This window comes from Phaethon aethereus, assembly GCF_964289735.1.
Source record: "Phaethon aethereus genome assembly, chromosome: 1".
In the NCBI taxonomy this organism is placed as follows: Eukaryota; Metazoa; Chordata; class Aves; order Phaethontiformes; family Phaethontidae; genus Phaethon; species Phaethon aethereus.
In genome coordinates, this window is record NC_138575.1 from 44,517,501 (window position 1) to 44,532,447 (window position 14,947).

General features: G+C 40.8%; 1 protein-coding gene across 2 annotated transcripts in view; it reads left to right on the forward strand.

Annotated features, from left to right (window-relative positions):
- NAV3 (neuron navigator 3) overlaps window positions 1-14,947 on the forward strand; it is a gene marked incomplete at its 3' end in the record, with an annotated part of 271,115 nt that overhangs the window by 203,091 nt on the left and 53,077 nt on the right. For both annotated transcript variants that reach the window (XM_082013485.1, XM_082013486.1), the window contains exons 13-16: window positions 613-751; window positions 4,101-4,377; window positions 6,566-7,271; window positions 8,858-9,346. In XM_082013485.1, coding sequence (XP_081869611.1) covers window positions 613-751; window positions 4,101-4,377; window positions 6,566-7,271; window positions 8,858-9,346 — 1,611 coding nt within the window. The remainder of the gene's footprint in view (window positions 1-612; window positions 752-4,100; window positions 4,378-6,565; window positions 7,272-8,857; window positions 9,347-14,947) is intronic.

Here is a 14,947-nt window from a genome sequence, read left to right on the forward strand (position 1 = left end):
TCTGCCTCGATCTCCCAAAGCAGAAGAGCTGACAGCCTGTGTTTCTTGAGAGATACATAACATGTTCTCTGTCAACTCTGGTGACTGTATCATCAGGGAATGATATTTTGATGACATTGTACCCACTAGACAAAGGCTGAAGACAAAAAAATAAAACTTTTGGAAATACTGTCTTCCTGCTGACAGTTGATTAGGCTCCAGAAGAGATACTCCTTTTATTTTTCTGTAGCTTGGAAATACATCAGGTGTTATCCAAGCTATTAATAATGCTTTGGCTAGCAATACCAGGTAGGTTTAATGGATTTCTCTGCCAGTGTACTGAATGTGATTGCAATGAAGCATGAAACAACCTGTTTTAATGACTTATACTAGTGCTTGCTTAGACCTGATGTTAATTTTTTAAAAGGCACCAGGGTCTTTCATTAATTGAACAAGCAACCACTTGACAGTGAGTGAATAATTAATTAAAAAGTCTGAAAACTAATATTCTTTGTACACTAGGAAATATTACTGCAAATTTTCTGGTAAACCTCTTGAAGAATAAGTGATCTCATTTATTGATTTTGAGATGTTTTCTGCCTATTGAAGCGCAGTATCATCCTTTCTCTGCAGCTGGGATGACAGCAGCTCGGTTAGTAGTGGCCTCAGTGACACTCTTGACAACCTCAGCACGGATGATTTGAATACCACCTCATCTGTCAGCTCTTATTCCAATATAACTGCCTCTTCAAGGAAGAACACTCATGCCCAGGTGAGTAGCTTTTCATTGCCATTTCTTGCAATACTCCACAAGCGTGCAGGATAACAAAGAAAAAAGTTTAGTCTCCATGCCTCTGAAACAAATGAAATATTCATATTTTACAAACTCCTCTATCGCACTTTGTGCAAGAAGCCCACGGACCCCGCTGACCCAACCCTGACCCGTGGGCTGATGCCTCAGATGCCCTGCTCCCAGGGCACACCCCACTGCTGAAGGTGCTGGCCGGTGAGACACTGCTTCTGCCCGCCCTGGGGGAGCCCCCACTGGTCCCAGCCCCAGGAAGCCCCCAGCCCCTGCTGCAGCCTAACACAAAAACACCACAATATGACTGGATCTGTGATGGGTGGATTTCTACTCACTTTGTCCCATTTGGAGTATCTCTTTCAACAGATATCACAATTTAAAATAAGGTAGCTTTCGTTCTTCAAGAGCTGACACATATCAGGGAAAAAAATACACAGGCTGTACTGTCCTTTCCCTGTTCTCTCCACTGGGAGAAAAGAGGCTGAAGGGAGGAGCCTGCAGGTAGCAGAGCTTCTCTTCTCCCCACTTAGGTCCAGTGTCCCATGCGCCCACAAGCTGACAAAGTAGAGTTCTGAGCAGTGTACATCCACAACCTATATATTTAATACATATATATGTATGTGTATATATATATTTATAAAGCCATTGAGCCAGGTATCCCAGTATTTCTTCCCAGCTCCCCTCAAAATTGGAGTGATGAGAAAGACAATACTGAATGCTTGCAGGACTCAATTCTCCAAAAAAAAGAAAAAACAGAAGAGTTAATCCCAATAGAAAAGCATTCTCTGCCATGTCGTCTCCTGTTTACAAGCAGGGAACTTAAAGACTGAACACTCAGCACAGGGCAAGAGTTATTGCCTCCAGAGATTTATGTCAAGTGTTCAGGACACAAGTCTGACACTCCCAATTCCATTTGGACTCCTGCAGGCAGCCAGTGCCTGCAATTCAGAGATCTGTTTTGTAGATGCACATTGCGGCAGACTTTGTCAACAGGAGCAAAACACGTATTTGTCATTTCCAGCAGGCAATGGGGAAATAAAGTTGCTTTGGGAATGAAGATTTCTTTAATCTGCAGCAGGACAGATTTCAGACCGATGTTGTACTCATGCAAAGATACTCACGCAGATGCCAGCATTCTTCAGCCCTTACCATTGCCCTTCTCACCCCATCAGGGTCTCCCATGGTTACTAATTGGAGATCAGCCTCTTCCCTTTCACATCAATAGTGATGGCCAGCTAGTCCTGACTTACTTGTTCCACAGCACCATCACCATCATGACTGGGAAATCTCAGACTGACTATTTAACTCTTTGCAGGTTTTTCATTCAAGTGATCTCATGATCTAGCTGCTGAACCAGATATTATTTATAGCAATTCGTTCAGTGATAGGCAGAGATGCAGCACGTGTTGAAACGTACCTTTCATGCCAGAGTTGCTTTATGTTATGAAGGTTAGGAACAGCCTTTTATCAGGTCTTCCTTTACTGGGCAGATTAATCAGAACGTGCTGTACTCCACGCTAGCCTGCAATCACAGCCAGAAGCTGAGATGAGCAGAATATGCAAGTATTTTGCCAGCTGTTCTCCAGGTATAAGACATAGTCATGCAACACAGAGATCCCTTTTGCACTTTTTAAGTCATTGGAGCAATGCAAGCTGGCTATAGCCTGAGGCAAAAATTGCATATTTTTGTTGTCAGTTTCTTATTAAAAGAGGATTAACATCGCTTTTTGGATCCCATAATGGTGAAGGCGGGCTTTTAGAAAGTATTATACTTGTTGTTTCTTGGAAATGATGCAGTTTGCTTTAAAAATGTATAGCTATGTGTTTATAACCATTCATTTATGAGAAAAGTTCTGGGGGCATTATACATGTTGTAACAATAACACTAATGAAAACTCTCTACTGAAGGACCCTGCAATATTTGTGTAGATGTTTGCTTGGGCTCTTTCCCATCAGTCCTTACCCAAAATCCGTGCTAGCGTCTCCAAAGCACATATGAAATTACGGAAATAAAGAGAGCTTTTGCATTTTCCATGCCTCAGATGACAAATATGTAAACAGCAACCGATTATTCTGTCTGTCATCTAACCAGTATTAATCCTACTTATGACAGCAGCGCCTAGGAAACAGCCACAGAGGAGTCTCTGTGGAGAAGGAGTTGTGGCAACACAGAATGATGAACAGCCCTCCCCTGAAGGCGATCCAGTTTGCAGTCCCGCTTAGGTTGGCTGTATGAGGATAGGGCTGTGATTACACCAGGCAAAAGTAGTGCACGGCGATACCTGAGAGCAGCACCACTTTTTGCTGTTAAGGAGGGGCAGAGGTAAGCAGGACTGGAGAGATGATGATGTGCAAATAAGGCTTGAGGCTGAGGTCAGGAGGCTGCTGGAAAACGCAGGAGGAAGGGTTACAACGAACAGCCTGTCAGCACAAAGGCGGCGAGTCTTGTCAAACACAGAGCGTAGGGTCAGTCTCCAACGTTTCTATTTAAGCCACTTTCACAGCTTCTACATTGTCTGTCTTCTCGGGCTGCTCCTTGCACACCCTTATCAGCAGGCAGCAGGGAAAGCAAATGCCGCAGGGGTGTCAGGTCCTCGCTGGGGCATCTTCCACATGGGTCTGAGTTTCAGAGGAAGTGTGACTCCAGCTGGTTACCTTCACCCCGCTGGTGGGTAGCGCTCGCGTAAGTCTCTCTCCTAGCAGCTCCGCTATCTGGTATAGCTAGAGTGAGTTTCTTGTTGGGAACAATTCATTTCAATGGAGACAAACCAGTAGAAAAGCCGTCAGCTGTAGCACTGATAATGTTGCTGAAGGTGTTATCCTTGCTCACTGGTGGTACAACGTACTCAGCGCTGCCGGGAGCAATGTGCTTTATTTGGTCAGTGGAAGGCTTGGTTCGGAAAAGGCAAGAAACCAAACTGAGGCAGTTTTAGTAGGATATTTAGAAATTCCCTCATTCAAACTTTTAGTAAATCCGCCTAGAGCAGTGATTCATTTGTGAAATTCAGAGGGAGCTGAGGAACAATAAGGTATCATCACTGATGATTAAAGTAAATTATGTTTCACTTCATTATGGTTTATCTGTGAAGGAGAGAGTTGAAATCTTTTGAAAATGAAAGAAAAAAAGTCTTCCCCAAATGGGAATGTTTTTAAACTTTCGGGATCAGGACATTAATGTTTTATAAGGGAAGTTTCCATGGCCCTTGCTGCAAATAAATCAATGTGCTTATTTAGTCTCCTCCCCTCCTGTGATTTAAGAAATCAGCAAATACTGGAGGTGCTGAGACTGACCATTTCTCACGCAAATCTCTTGTAGCTGAAGACGGACTCGGAGAAGCGCTCAGTTACAGACAGCGAAACTTGGGGCAGCACGGAAGAACTGAAGAAACCAGAGGAAGACTTTGACAGCAGTGTAGACAGCAGTGGCAAGTGGAAAGGCCTTCCCTCGGGGCTGTCCGAAGAGTCGGAGAAGGGGGGACAGAAAGCATCTCTCTCTGTTTCACAGACGGGATCCTGGAGGAGAGGCATGACTGCACAAGTAGGAACAACTCAGTCCAGGCACAAAGCAGGAACAAGTGCGCTCAAGACCCCGGGTAGGAAACTTCTGTTGTTCAGATTACAGCATTGAAAATTAAGGCTTTCTACTTAGAGTTCACCTATAAGCAGTAAGGAATCTTTAGTGGGCTAAAAATAATTAATGGATCTTATAAATGTGTGACAGACGTGAGGAACTGTAAGCATGTCGGTAGTTCTTCTGATAAATAACTGCAAGCCAAGATTGTAATAATAGACTAACTTGTTCATCTCTGTTAGTTTGCTACACTGCATACTAGTAATTTATTAATGGCACATGAATGTATCCATAACAAAAACTGTGATTGCATTTTAATTATAATTTTAGTACGTCAACTGCTATTAAGGAATTCTTAAAAGTATTTTTGGACTCACCTATGCCTTATCTTTGTTCTCTAGAAAACCTGTACCTTTGATAATGTAACATATGCATAGAAATGGCCAAAGTTTAGAAGCTGAGATAAAAAGACTTAACATTCAAGTGAGGGGACTCAAAATTAGCGTTTCTGAACTAAAGCTGAATTGTCACATTCTAGATACTGCGGGTATTCTATAGACCACTGTTAAGAGATAAAAAATTGTAAAAAATTGCTTTTCACACACTTTCTTCAGTGCTAGATGGCTTCTTACCTAATTTTGGAAGGCCTCTCAGAAGTAGTAACCACTTCTTCTAGTTTTGAAGCAAAAAAATCCAAAGTAGATGGAAGACATTATTATTAGGGCCACATAATCCATCATTTTACTAGGATGATATCGATTCTTTGTAGGACATTTTCTAGACCTTTGTCACATCCTGACAAAATATTGCATGAGCATGCTTTAACCCTGAGTTGTAAAGGCAACTAACGAAGATCTCCTCAGAATAAATTCAATCCTTTGTGAGCCTCTTTTGTTTCTTTGCAATTTGGAACTGCTAAACATTGGTCAGCCTCTGGTCTATAAGATCCCTGAGGAACATTACCATGGTCAGTGGTCATATGGATGCAGAAATGACACCCCTGTAGTAGCAATTGAAAAAGGAGATGCTACAAGGTTTACCACATGCCAGGCTAAGTTTCCCAGATCCATTTTGCTGAAGATGAGTAGGCAGGCACTCTGCAACACAGAACTGAGGCCTTAATTTTTCAAGCATATATTATATGTATTATATTTCTGTGTGTTCAGCATGTAGGAGTCTGATCCATTTCTTGGCATGTGCATGTGTTTGTGTAGCATAAAATGTGCACTAGATAAAAACATGAGTGGATTTAGCTCTGACTTGTAGGTGTTGCTCTTTATTACAGTTTAGTTCCTTAAGAGGAATTAGGCCACCCACCTCTGAAACTTCCATAATCACTTGAAGAGTGAATTAAAAACTTTGTTATGCTGAATATTTTTTCCTTATTAGGACCATACATTAAATGCTTAAAGAGAAATTAGAACAGAAGGAAAATGGCATTTTTTGTGTGTTTGTAAAATAGGAAAAGGATATTTTCTTTTCAGGTGGAAGAGGATATCTTATTTAAATCTTTCTAAATGTCACAATAACATATGATATTGATGAAATATATGATATATAGGTGTGTGTCTGTGCGGTACTGAAGACAGCCTCTCAGAAAATCCAAAATCTTGAAGAGATATCAAGGATATGACAAAGGCTATTAACTCGTGTAACTGATATTGTTATAGATCAAGAAGATTCATACTGTGATAACGATATCTCTCCCTTATAATTTTGTGTAATTAAAACCAAAATAAACTTAGTTATAAGCTAAAAAAAATATAATCAGTGAAAACCAAAGGACTCAATAAGTGCCATTAATTTCTACATGCATAATTAATGTCATACTTCTGGAAATGTTAATTACATGTCACATTTTATTTCCAAGTATCAGTTTTTACCAATAGAAAAACAGAAAAAAAAGCAAATAAAATTCCTTATAGTTCAGTCAGGATAATTTTCTACATTTATGCTCTTCAGCTAAATATGAAACAGGAAGTTCTCAGGAGAATTTCAAGCTTTTAATACTTAATGCTTATTTGTGATGTGTTGTACCTACTATTGACTGCTGATGGAGGACTAAAGACTAAATTGGTCTGTTTTCTTAGGGTAATTTTTCTGTTTGTGTATTTTTTCATTTTGAAATTGTAACCACATAGTGTTAAAATTAGATATGGAGACATTACAGCTTAAACACAAGTGTCCTTTTCAAATATACTTTTATTTAGGAAAAACAGATGATGCAAAAGCTTCAGAAAAAGTGAAGACCCCCCTAAAAGGAGCCTCAATCCAGCGCTCTCCATCGGATGCAGGAAAAAGCAGCGGCGATGAAGGAAAAAAACCTCCCTCTGGCATTGGGAGATCAACAGCTACGGGATCCTTTGGATTCAAGAAGTCTGGGATGGCATCTTCTACCATAATCACCACAAGTGGAGCGACTATCACAAGCGGGTCGGCGACTCTAGGAAAAATGCCAAAATCTTCAGCCATGGGCGGGAAGTCCAACGCAGGGCGGAAAACAAGCTTAGACGGTTCCCAGAACCAGGATGACGGCGTCCTGCACGTGAACTCGAAGACGACTCTGCAGTATCGAAGTTTGCCTCGCCCATCGAAATCCAGTGGCAGCGGGATCCCCGGCAGGGGCGGCCACCGCTCCAGCACCAGCAGCATCGACTCCAACGTCAGCAGCAAGTCTGCAGGTGCTGCTGCCACCAAACTGCGAGAGCCAAGCAAGATCGGTTCCGGGCGGTCCAGCCCCGTCACAATCAACCAGACAGACAAAGAAAAAGAGAAAGTGGCCGTGTCCGATTCCGAGAGCGTCTCGCTGTCCAGTTCACCCAAATCCAGCCCAACTTCTGCGAGCGCCTCTGGCACGCCAGGACTTAGGCAGCCGGGATCCAAATACCCAGATATCGCCTCACCCACTTTTCGAAGGTTAGTGCTTTTCTGTGAATTCCAGAATTTGCAGTATATAAAGCAGGGATTTTTCAATGTGTTAAAGCACTGGGCAAAAAGCTTTCTCAGGGCATATTTTGCCACAAACAGAGAACCAAGTTAAAAAAAAAATAAATAAAAGGATAATATTTGTTCACACAACACAATAATTTTCTAAGGCCTTAAAGACCTCCCCAGACCTGAAATGACTGTTCCTTGAGCTTTGAGCATTTTAGGTACATTCCCATAACAACACTTTGAAGGTTAGAATAAGTTGGACTCAATAATACTTATGGGTCCCTTCCAACTCGAGATATTCCATGATTCCAAGTTCCTAATGAATATTCAGGAACATGAGAAGTTCCCTCTCAATACTCTGGTAAACCCCCGGAGGGAAGAAGGAGGTCACATTCAGGCACGTTCTGTTACTGGAACAAGCAATGCCACAGCCTGGTTGGAGAACTGAAAAGCTCTATAGATAACTAAAGCATTTGCTTTCGCGTTGTTGGCAGCTCCAGCTACAAACGTTTCATTATCTTAGCAGCTTTTCTACATTTTTTATCACAAACAGAGCTGAATTTCAATTGGAAATGTTCTATTGTAACGTTTCTGGAAGCATAAATCGGGATGAAGTATAAATGGGGATGCAGCGGTTGCACTGTTGGCTACAAAGCCAATAGTGCCCTCTCGTGCCTGAATACCAAAACAGCGTCTCCAGGCTGCTGGGGAGCTGCCGCTGATTTTTGTGGGCTTGGTAATACGTAAAATGGATTCTTATGTTATTAGCCATGCTTACTTTACCTCACGATAAGTTTTGCATTTATTTCTCATTAATTTATGAGCTGCACCATAACTGCAGCTTAAAAGATTTCCAGTAAGACATTAAGTCATCACATGACCTTTTATTTCAACAGTTTTAGAGGATTTGGGGGTTTTTTTTCATCACTCTAGAATTTTCTTCTATAGAATTGCTGGAAGCAATTATGTGAAATACACCTCTGTCATGACTGCCCCTGGCGACAAACCGAGCCCATCTAGCTCCAGTGGAGTTTATTCTGTCTGAATGGTTACTACATGACCGATGACTGCATGACCATCTGTGCAAAAGAACAAGAGGGACATTTTACACAAATAATTAGGCGTTTATTAAACTATGAAGGATTTTGCAAGTGTTTGTTGCAATCTTTTTAGCTGATTTGAGAAGCGAGGGGTTTAAAAGCTAATGAGTTAGCCGTGGGAATGCTAACGAGTTAGCCGTGGGAATGCTTAATTACTGAATTTGGGTGAAAGTGTAATCTGTTTATGCACTAATAAGACAAAAATGTGATTATTTTACCTCTCTGGGAGGGTCAATATGTGCAAAGAGCACGGCTGAACAGGAGTGAATGAGAGCTGTTGCTAATGAAACAAACCCTGATTATTGTGATATGGTTAAGTGAATTTAATTTTGCGATGCGATTGATCAACTAGGTAGGCATGATTTTAGTAGCGGTAATTAAAAATGTGTAGTTTGGCTCTTAGGATGTTACGCCATGAATGTTTAATGTGGCTATCAGTTTCTCTAAAGCTATTTGTTTTACATTTAGGTTGTTTGGTGCCAAGGCAAGTGGTAAAGCTGCCTCTGCACCCAGTACTGAAGGTGTGAAACCCACATCGGCAATGCCCAGCCCTAGTACCACATTGGCACGGCAAGGCAGCCTGGAATCGCCATCCTCGGGCACAGGCAGCATGGGCAGTGCAGGTGGGCAAAGTGGTAGCAGCAGCCCCCTCTTCAGTAAACCTTCGGACTTAAATGCAGATGTTGTAAGCTTAAGTCACTCCTTGGCTTCCAGTCCCGCCTCAGTGCACTCTTTCACATCAGGTGGTCTTGTGTGGGCTGCAAACCTGAGCAGCTCTTCAGCGGGCAGTAAGGACACACCAAGTTACCAGTCCATGACTAGCCTTCACACCAGTTCCGAGTCTATTGACCTTCCTCTTAGCCATCATGGCTCTCTCTCTGGACTGACAACAAGCACTCAGGAGGTTCAGAGCCTGCTCATGAGGACTGGAAGCGTCAGATCTACTCTTTCGGAAAGGTGAGCTTGCCTATAGATACAGCGACCACGAAACCAGTGAGAGGCAAAAGCACAGGAGCCAAAAAAATAAACCCTCTACCTGTTTTCCTGAAGGGACACTGTTTTATTAGCAGCTTAGTCCTTTATGTAAAAAAGGAAGGAAGGAAGGAAGAAAAGCTGAAAGTAATTGCAGGCATTGGACATGGAACCAACTGCCTTTTAAGGTTTTACAAGCACATTTTCTATCTTGAGAAGTTTTTTTGTTGCCTTGTTCTGGAGAACAACCAGAGAAAAGGGGAAAACTGTCTCATTAAAGGCAAATCTGAAGAGCTGCCGAATGAGTCCTGCATGCTGGATGTAGTTGCTGTCCCAGCAACTGGCAGCTCCAAAGCTGTATCACTGCCCTCTTGGTGACAAACCTTCTCCAGCAGCGGGACCCCACCAGTTTTCGTCCCATTAGCTCAAAGCAGAGCTGGTGGTCCCCTGCCTTGAGCTGTCCAGTCTTGCCTTAAAATGCCCAGCCTTGACAAGCTGCTTCTTACATGGTGATCATTACACGGATATTTATTAAAAGGCAGTGTCACTGTCAGGGAGACAATTTATAAGATGAGATCCTCACTATATGCACAGTCCTGCTGAGTGTCTGGAATAGGCAAAAAAAAGTAAGAAAAGGTTTTCCTCTGTTTGCTGTTTTAAATATCTTTTTGACATGCAGGTATTTTTCCATTTGATTTATATTATAAAGTGGTGCATCCCCCCGGCACAGTTGTGCCATGATTTTTTTTTTTATTTATTTAATAATAAATTGCCTTTTACAAGAGAGAGAAAAAAAAACTTTTCTAGGCAGTAAGTAATATTCTTTTCCTGTGAAAACTTTCAAGATTTGACTATTGAACTTTTATGTCACATGGGGATTGAAAAGTCAATATTAAATATTTCATTAGCCTTTGATTCAAAAAAGAAAATTATACTAGAGTCAGACAGGAGTAACAAAAACTTTTAAAGGTTACCCTTAGTTGTTTAGAAAATACACAATTATTTGAAGGAAAAAATGTATACATGTCAAAAATATAAAATGTTAAAAACTTTTTTCCTTTTATATAAAAAAAGATTTTTCAATACCAGTCCTTTGCATAGAAAGATTTCACTTCCAGTGAATCAGCATTAAAAAAAACCTAAACAAACAAAACTAAAATCCTAAACAACTGTTCACCAAATCTAGCTGGAAACTCTCCACACATTTCATTCTCTTATGTTACATTCATAATTATTACTATATCACCTAAAATCACACCTCTTACTAATATAATTACAACACTATAAAACATATGTATGTTCCAAGATAATGTATTGTAACAACAGTAGTTAAAAACACACTGATACATGAGTAATTTGCAATTTGCACTGTGCTTTTAATTTTTAAATAGTAATTTGCATTGTGTGCCATAAACTGAATGTGACAATATTTATTAGAAAGTTAATTATTCATATTTAGGTTATAAAACCCTTCACTAATTTTTAGTGCTACACGTATGGATGGTGAGGTCAATAGGATGATGTGGAAGAGTATGAATTTATGCCAAAGATCATATTTATTCAGAGGATGTTAAACATCACATTTAAAATGTTAATGGTTTGGCATAAGCTCCTGAGCAACCCCCACTACTAATACTTTATGTATTTGTTCAGTGACTTAATTTCAGTGGTTCCAAATACTTTGCCTTTGGCAATATTTTTAAGTTTCAGATTTGTCCATATGGGGATATTATGACTGAGTTCAGAGCGAGCCATTTATAATGTTGATCTGGCCTCAAAACAAATATATGTACCTAGAGAAAAATGGTGTCATTTCTTGAATTAAAGCCCCAATAGGGTTTTTGCTATTTAATTTTTCTGAAAGGCCTGTTACAAGTGCTGTGTTATTTCTAAACTGTTTTAGACAGTAAAACCTATGTGTAGCAAAATAATTTTTCACAACAAAAGCATTGGTTTGCAATGTTAGAGGCAGATATGTCTGGCAAAAAAATTATGTACTTTTTCCTTTGTAAACTCAGATTACAGAGGGGCTTGGACAAGCTCGAAGAATGGGCCGGTTTGAACCTCATGAGGTCCAACAAGGCCAAGAGCAGGGTCCTGCACCTGGGTCAGGGCAACCCCCAGTATCAGCACAGGCTGGGGGATGAAGGGCTCAAGAGCAGCCCTGCCGAGAGGGATTTGGGGTACTGGTGGATGAAAAGCTGGGCATGAGCCAGCACTGTGTACTCCCAGCCCATAAGGCCAACCATATCCTGGGCTGCATCTAAAGCAGCATGGCCAGCAGGTCCAGGGAGGTGATTCTGATCCTCTGCTCTGCTCTGGTGAGACCCCACCTGGAGTCCTGCATCCAGCTCTGGAGCCCTCAGCACAGGAAAGACATGGACTTGTTGGAGCGGGTCCAGAGGAGGACTGCAAAAATGATCAGAGTGATGGAACACCTCTCCTGTGAGGACAGGCTGAGAGAGTTGGGGTTGTTCAGCCTGGAGAAGAGAAGGCTCCAGGGAGACCTTATTGCAGCCTTCCAGTACCACAAGGGGGCTTATAAGAAAGATGGGGACAGACTTTTTAGCAGGGCCTGTAGCGATAGGACAAGGGGTAACGGATTTAAACTAAGAGAGAGTAGATTTAGACTACATCTAAGGAAGAAAGTTTTCACAGTGAGGGTGGTGAAACACTGGCACAGGTTGCCCAGAGAGGTGGTAGATGCCCCATCCCTGAGCAACCTGATGTAGTGGAAGACATCCCTGCTCATTGCAAGGTGGTTGGACTAGATGGCCTTTAAAGGTCCCTTCCAACCCAAACTATTCTATGTTTCTATGATTCTATAATTTGAGGTGCCTCTGGTAATGCTAGTTGTAGCCTGGCATGGCATAAGAAATTATCTTCAAAGACCCTTGTTCTTTTTCTTCAGTCACTCTAGAGCTTGCAAAAGATTGAATGAGCAGTCTCTATAGTGAGATATACTAATAGAATGTAGAGACAAAATCAGAAAGACCAAAAGCACAAAATTGGATACAATTATCAGGCGACATAAATTCTACACAGATAAAGCCTAGGGAAAGCTAAAAGAGAAGAGAGCACTAATAATAGATAATACAAATAAACATGGCTTTGCTTCATTGAAGCATTAACTGCAATCTGATAGCTAAGCATTATTAATGACAAGCATGCTAAGAGGAAATGAAAAGGTTAAAGATTACTCTAATTTACTGGTCCTAATGAACTTTCACTTCCCTGCTTCAGACAGAGTCTGCAATAGCCCTGCAGTCATTAGGACTGAAGAAGAGTCTTCAGGCAAGCACACGAAGCAAGCCCACCAAGCAATGGTAGGGCATAAACACAGTGCTCCCTGCCAACTGCTGTATTGATACAGTGTCAAAGTTTAATCCAGCCAAATTTTAAGTCATTCCATGCAATTCTTTTGTATTGTAGTAACCAGAAAAAGGGTTCAGTAAATAGTAGCAAAATACTTGCTTTTTCAGCAAAATTTGCATCTCTCTCAAGACTTTTTCTGGTTTATTTAGACAAGTCTTCTTCATTTGTTATAGAAGTGTAACTCCCTATGTGGGAGGACACTTGTATTTTAGCTTACAACAATTTAGAGAGATTAAAATAAATCATCCAGGTACTTATACTCTAAAATAAAACTGTATACTGGGATTAATTGGTGAAATATCACTGCTTTAACTGATAAAATTTTCCAAGTGGACACATCACCCATAGTCCTTTTGAACCTTTAACTGCTGTTGGGTGCTGCAAATTTATGTCTGTCTTCTGCTTGGTCTGAGTGACATAGCAAGGGCTTGATAAAAAAAGCAGAAATATAAGAATTAACAATGGTCTCATCAGCAATAATGGCTGCATTTTGAGACTGGAAGAGTGGAAGTGGTTTCTAATTACACGACTGGCTTGCTCTGGTTTATTTTAAAAGAACGTTTAGTTTTGAGGGCCATGAAAGTACATTGAAATCCACTTAAGGTCTTCAGGACTTTCAGTTGTTTTAAATTGTCATCATAGTTGATGGATGTGGTTTTAAGGTGTGAAACAGTGCATCATGTATCAGATTTTCTTGTGTGCCCAACCATTTGTAGAAAGTAATTTACAAAACCCATATCAGCTTGGCCCAGTCTTCCCTGGACCTCCCTAGGTGCTTCTTACCTTGCATTAGTTTGTTTTATTCCCTTACAGCTCTGCAACAGTTAGATATAGCCCAAAGATATGCCATCATGGCCCTTTCCCAAGTTAGCATCAACACCAAGGGCAGGTAGGAACCTGAGAACTGTAAGGCTTCCTGTAATTTCCCCCAGAGAACTCGCAGATGGTTTAGCAGTGCAAAACAAACAAAAGGGAATGGAGATACAGTGGGCTTGGTAACTTCAGCCTACATCTGCATGCATTTTCCTGCAAGACCACTTTTGATAATTGGCATGACAAAGGAAATCATCAGGAATATTACAATATTCTCAGCCCCACTTTATATTGGTATTTGTTTGGAGCCAAAGAGACAGTTTTCCATGAATGTATTGCTGCTTTAAGGAAAGGACTGAATTTTTTCAAATCATCTTTAGAGATCTTTTGAGCACTGAGGTCAGGCTGGTAGTGTCCTCATGGGGTCACTGCACGTTACAGTTCAGTTCTACTTACCAGAAGTCCAGTTTCTGCAGAGGTAACACACCCATCTTTGTGGTGGAGGAATGCTTTCAGATACTAAAAAGATATGGGCAGTTATGGGTCTGAATTAATAGTTACGTAGCACCATGGTTAATGCTTTCATACCCTCTCCATCTAGGGGCATCTTTGCAAGATTTAGTATTTTAAAAACACAAAATGAATATTTGCTGCATTCACTTTAATGCAGTTGTAATAACTCCATGTTCATGCTGAGGAATATTCACCCCTTTTTCATTTGAGTATCTGAATTTAAAAGTTTTTTAGCAAAATCCTGTGGTCATTATTAGACTATTTATCTGACTGAAATAACTTTTGACTTGTGGATTGCTATAAAGGAGCACTGACTGGCTCCTGTATTTTAGATAATGTGCTATATATTATTTTTGAAATACATAGAACTTCAAGTTAAAGCAATGTGAGAAAATGTATTGTTCATTAGGATGTTTGAAGTATTTGCAGAAGAAACTGTTTTTTTTATTATGATCATGTTTGTTTTGAAATTTAGAGGTACATAAGGGTACATAAAGGATCCATTCTTTTCTGTAAGGAACTAAAAAAATACAAGGACCATGCATTCAAATGTATGTTCTCATTTTATGAACCATTTCTGGTCCTCTTTGGTATGTTGGGAACAAAATGCTGAAAACTCAGTTCTCTCTCTGATAGAGGACTACCCTCACATGGACCGTGATAGTGGGGCCTGTGCTGAAATCCTGCTAAGTTTCTCCTTCCATTTGCTTTCTCCCCAAGGCCCTGATTAAACTAGTAAAATTTCCTATAAAACTTCCTATAAAACTTCCTGGTGGTAAGAGGGATTTACTTCCATTAGACTGAGCCCTAATGGTAATGGATTGTTAACGCCAACACTAGTTTCACTGCCTTTACCTACTTGGATTTGGGTTACGTGACAGTGGG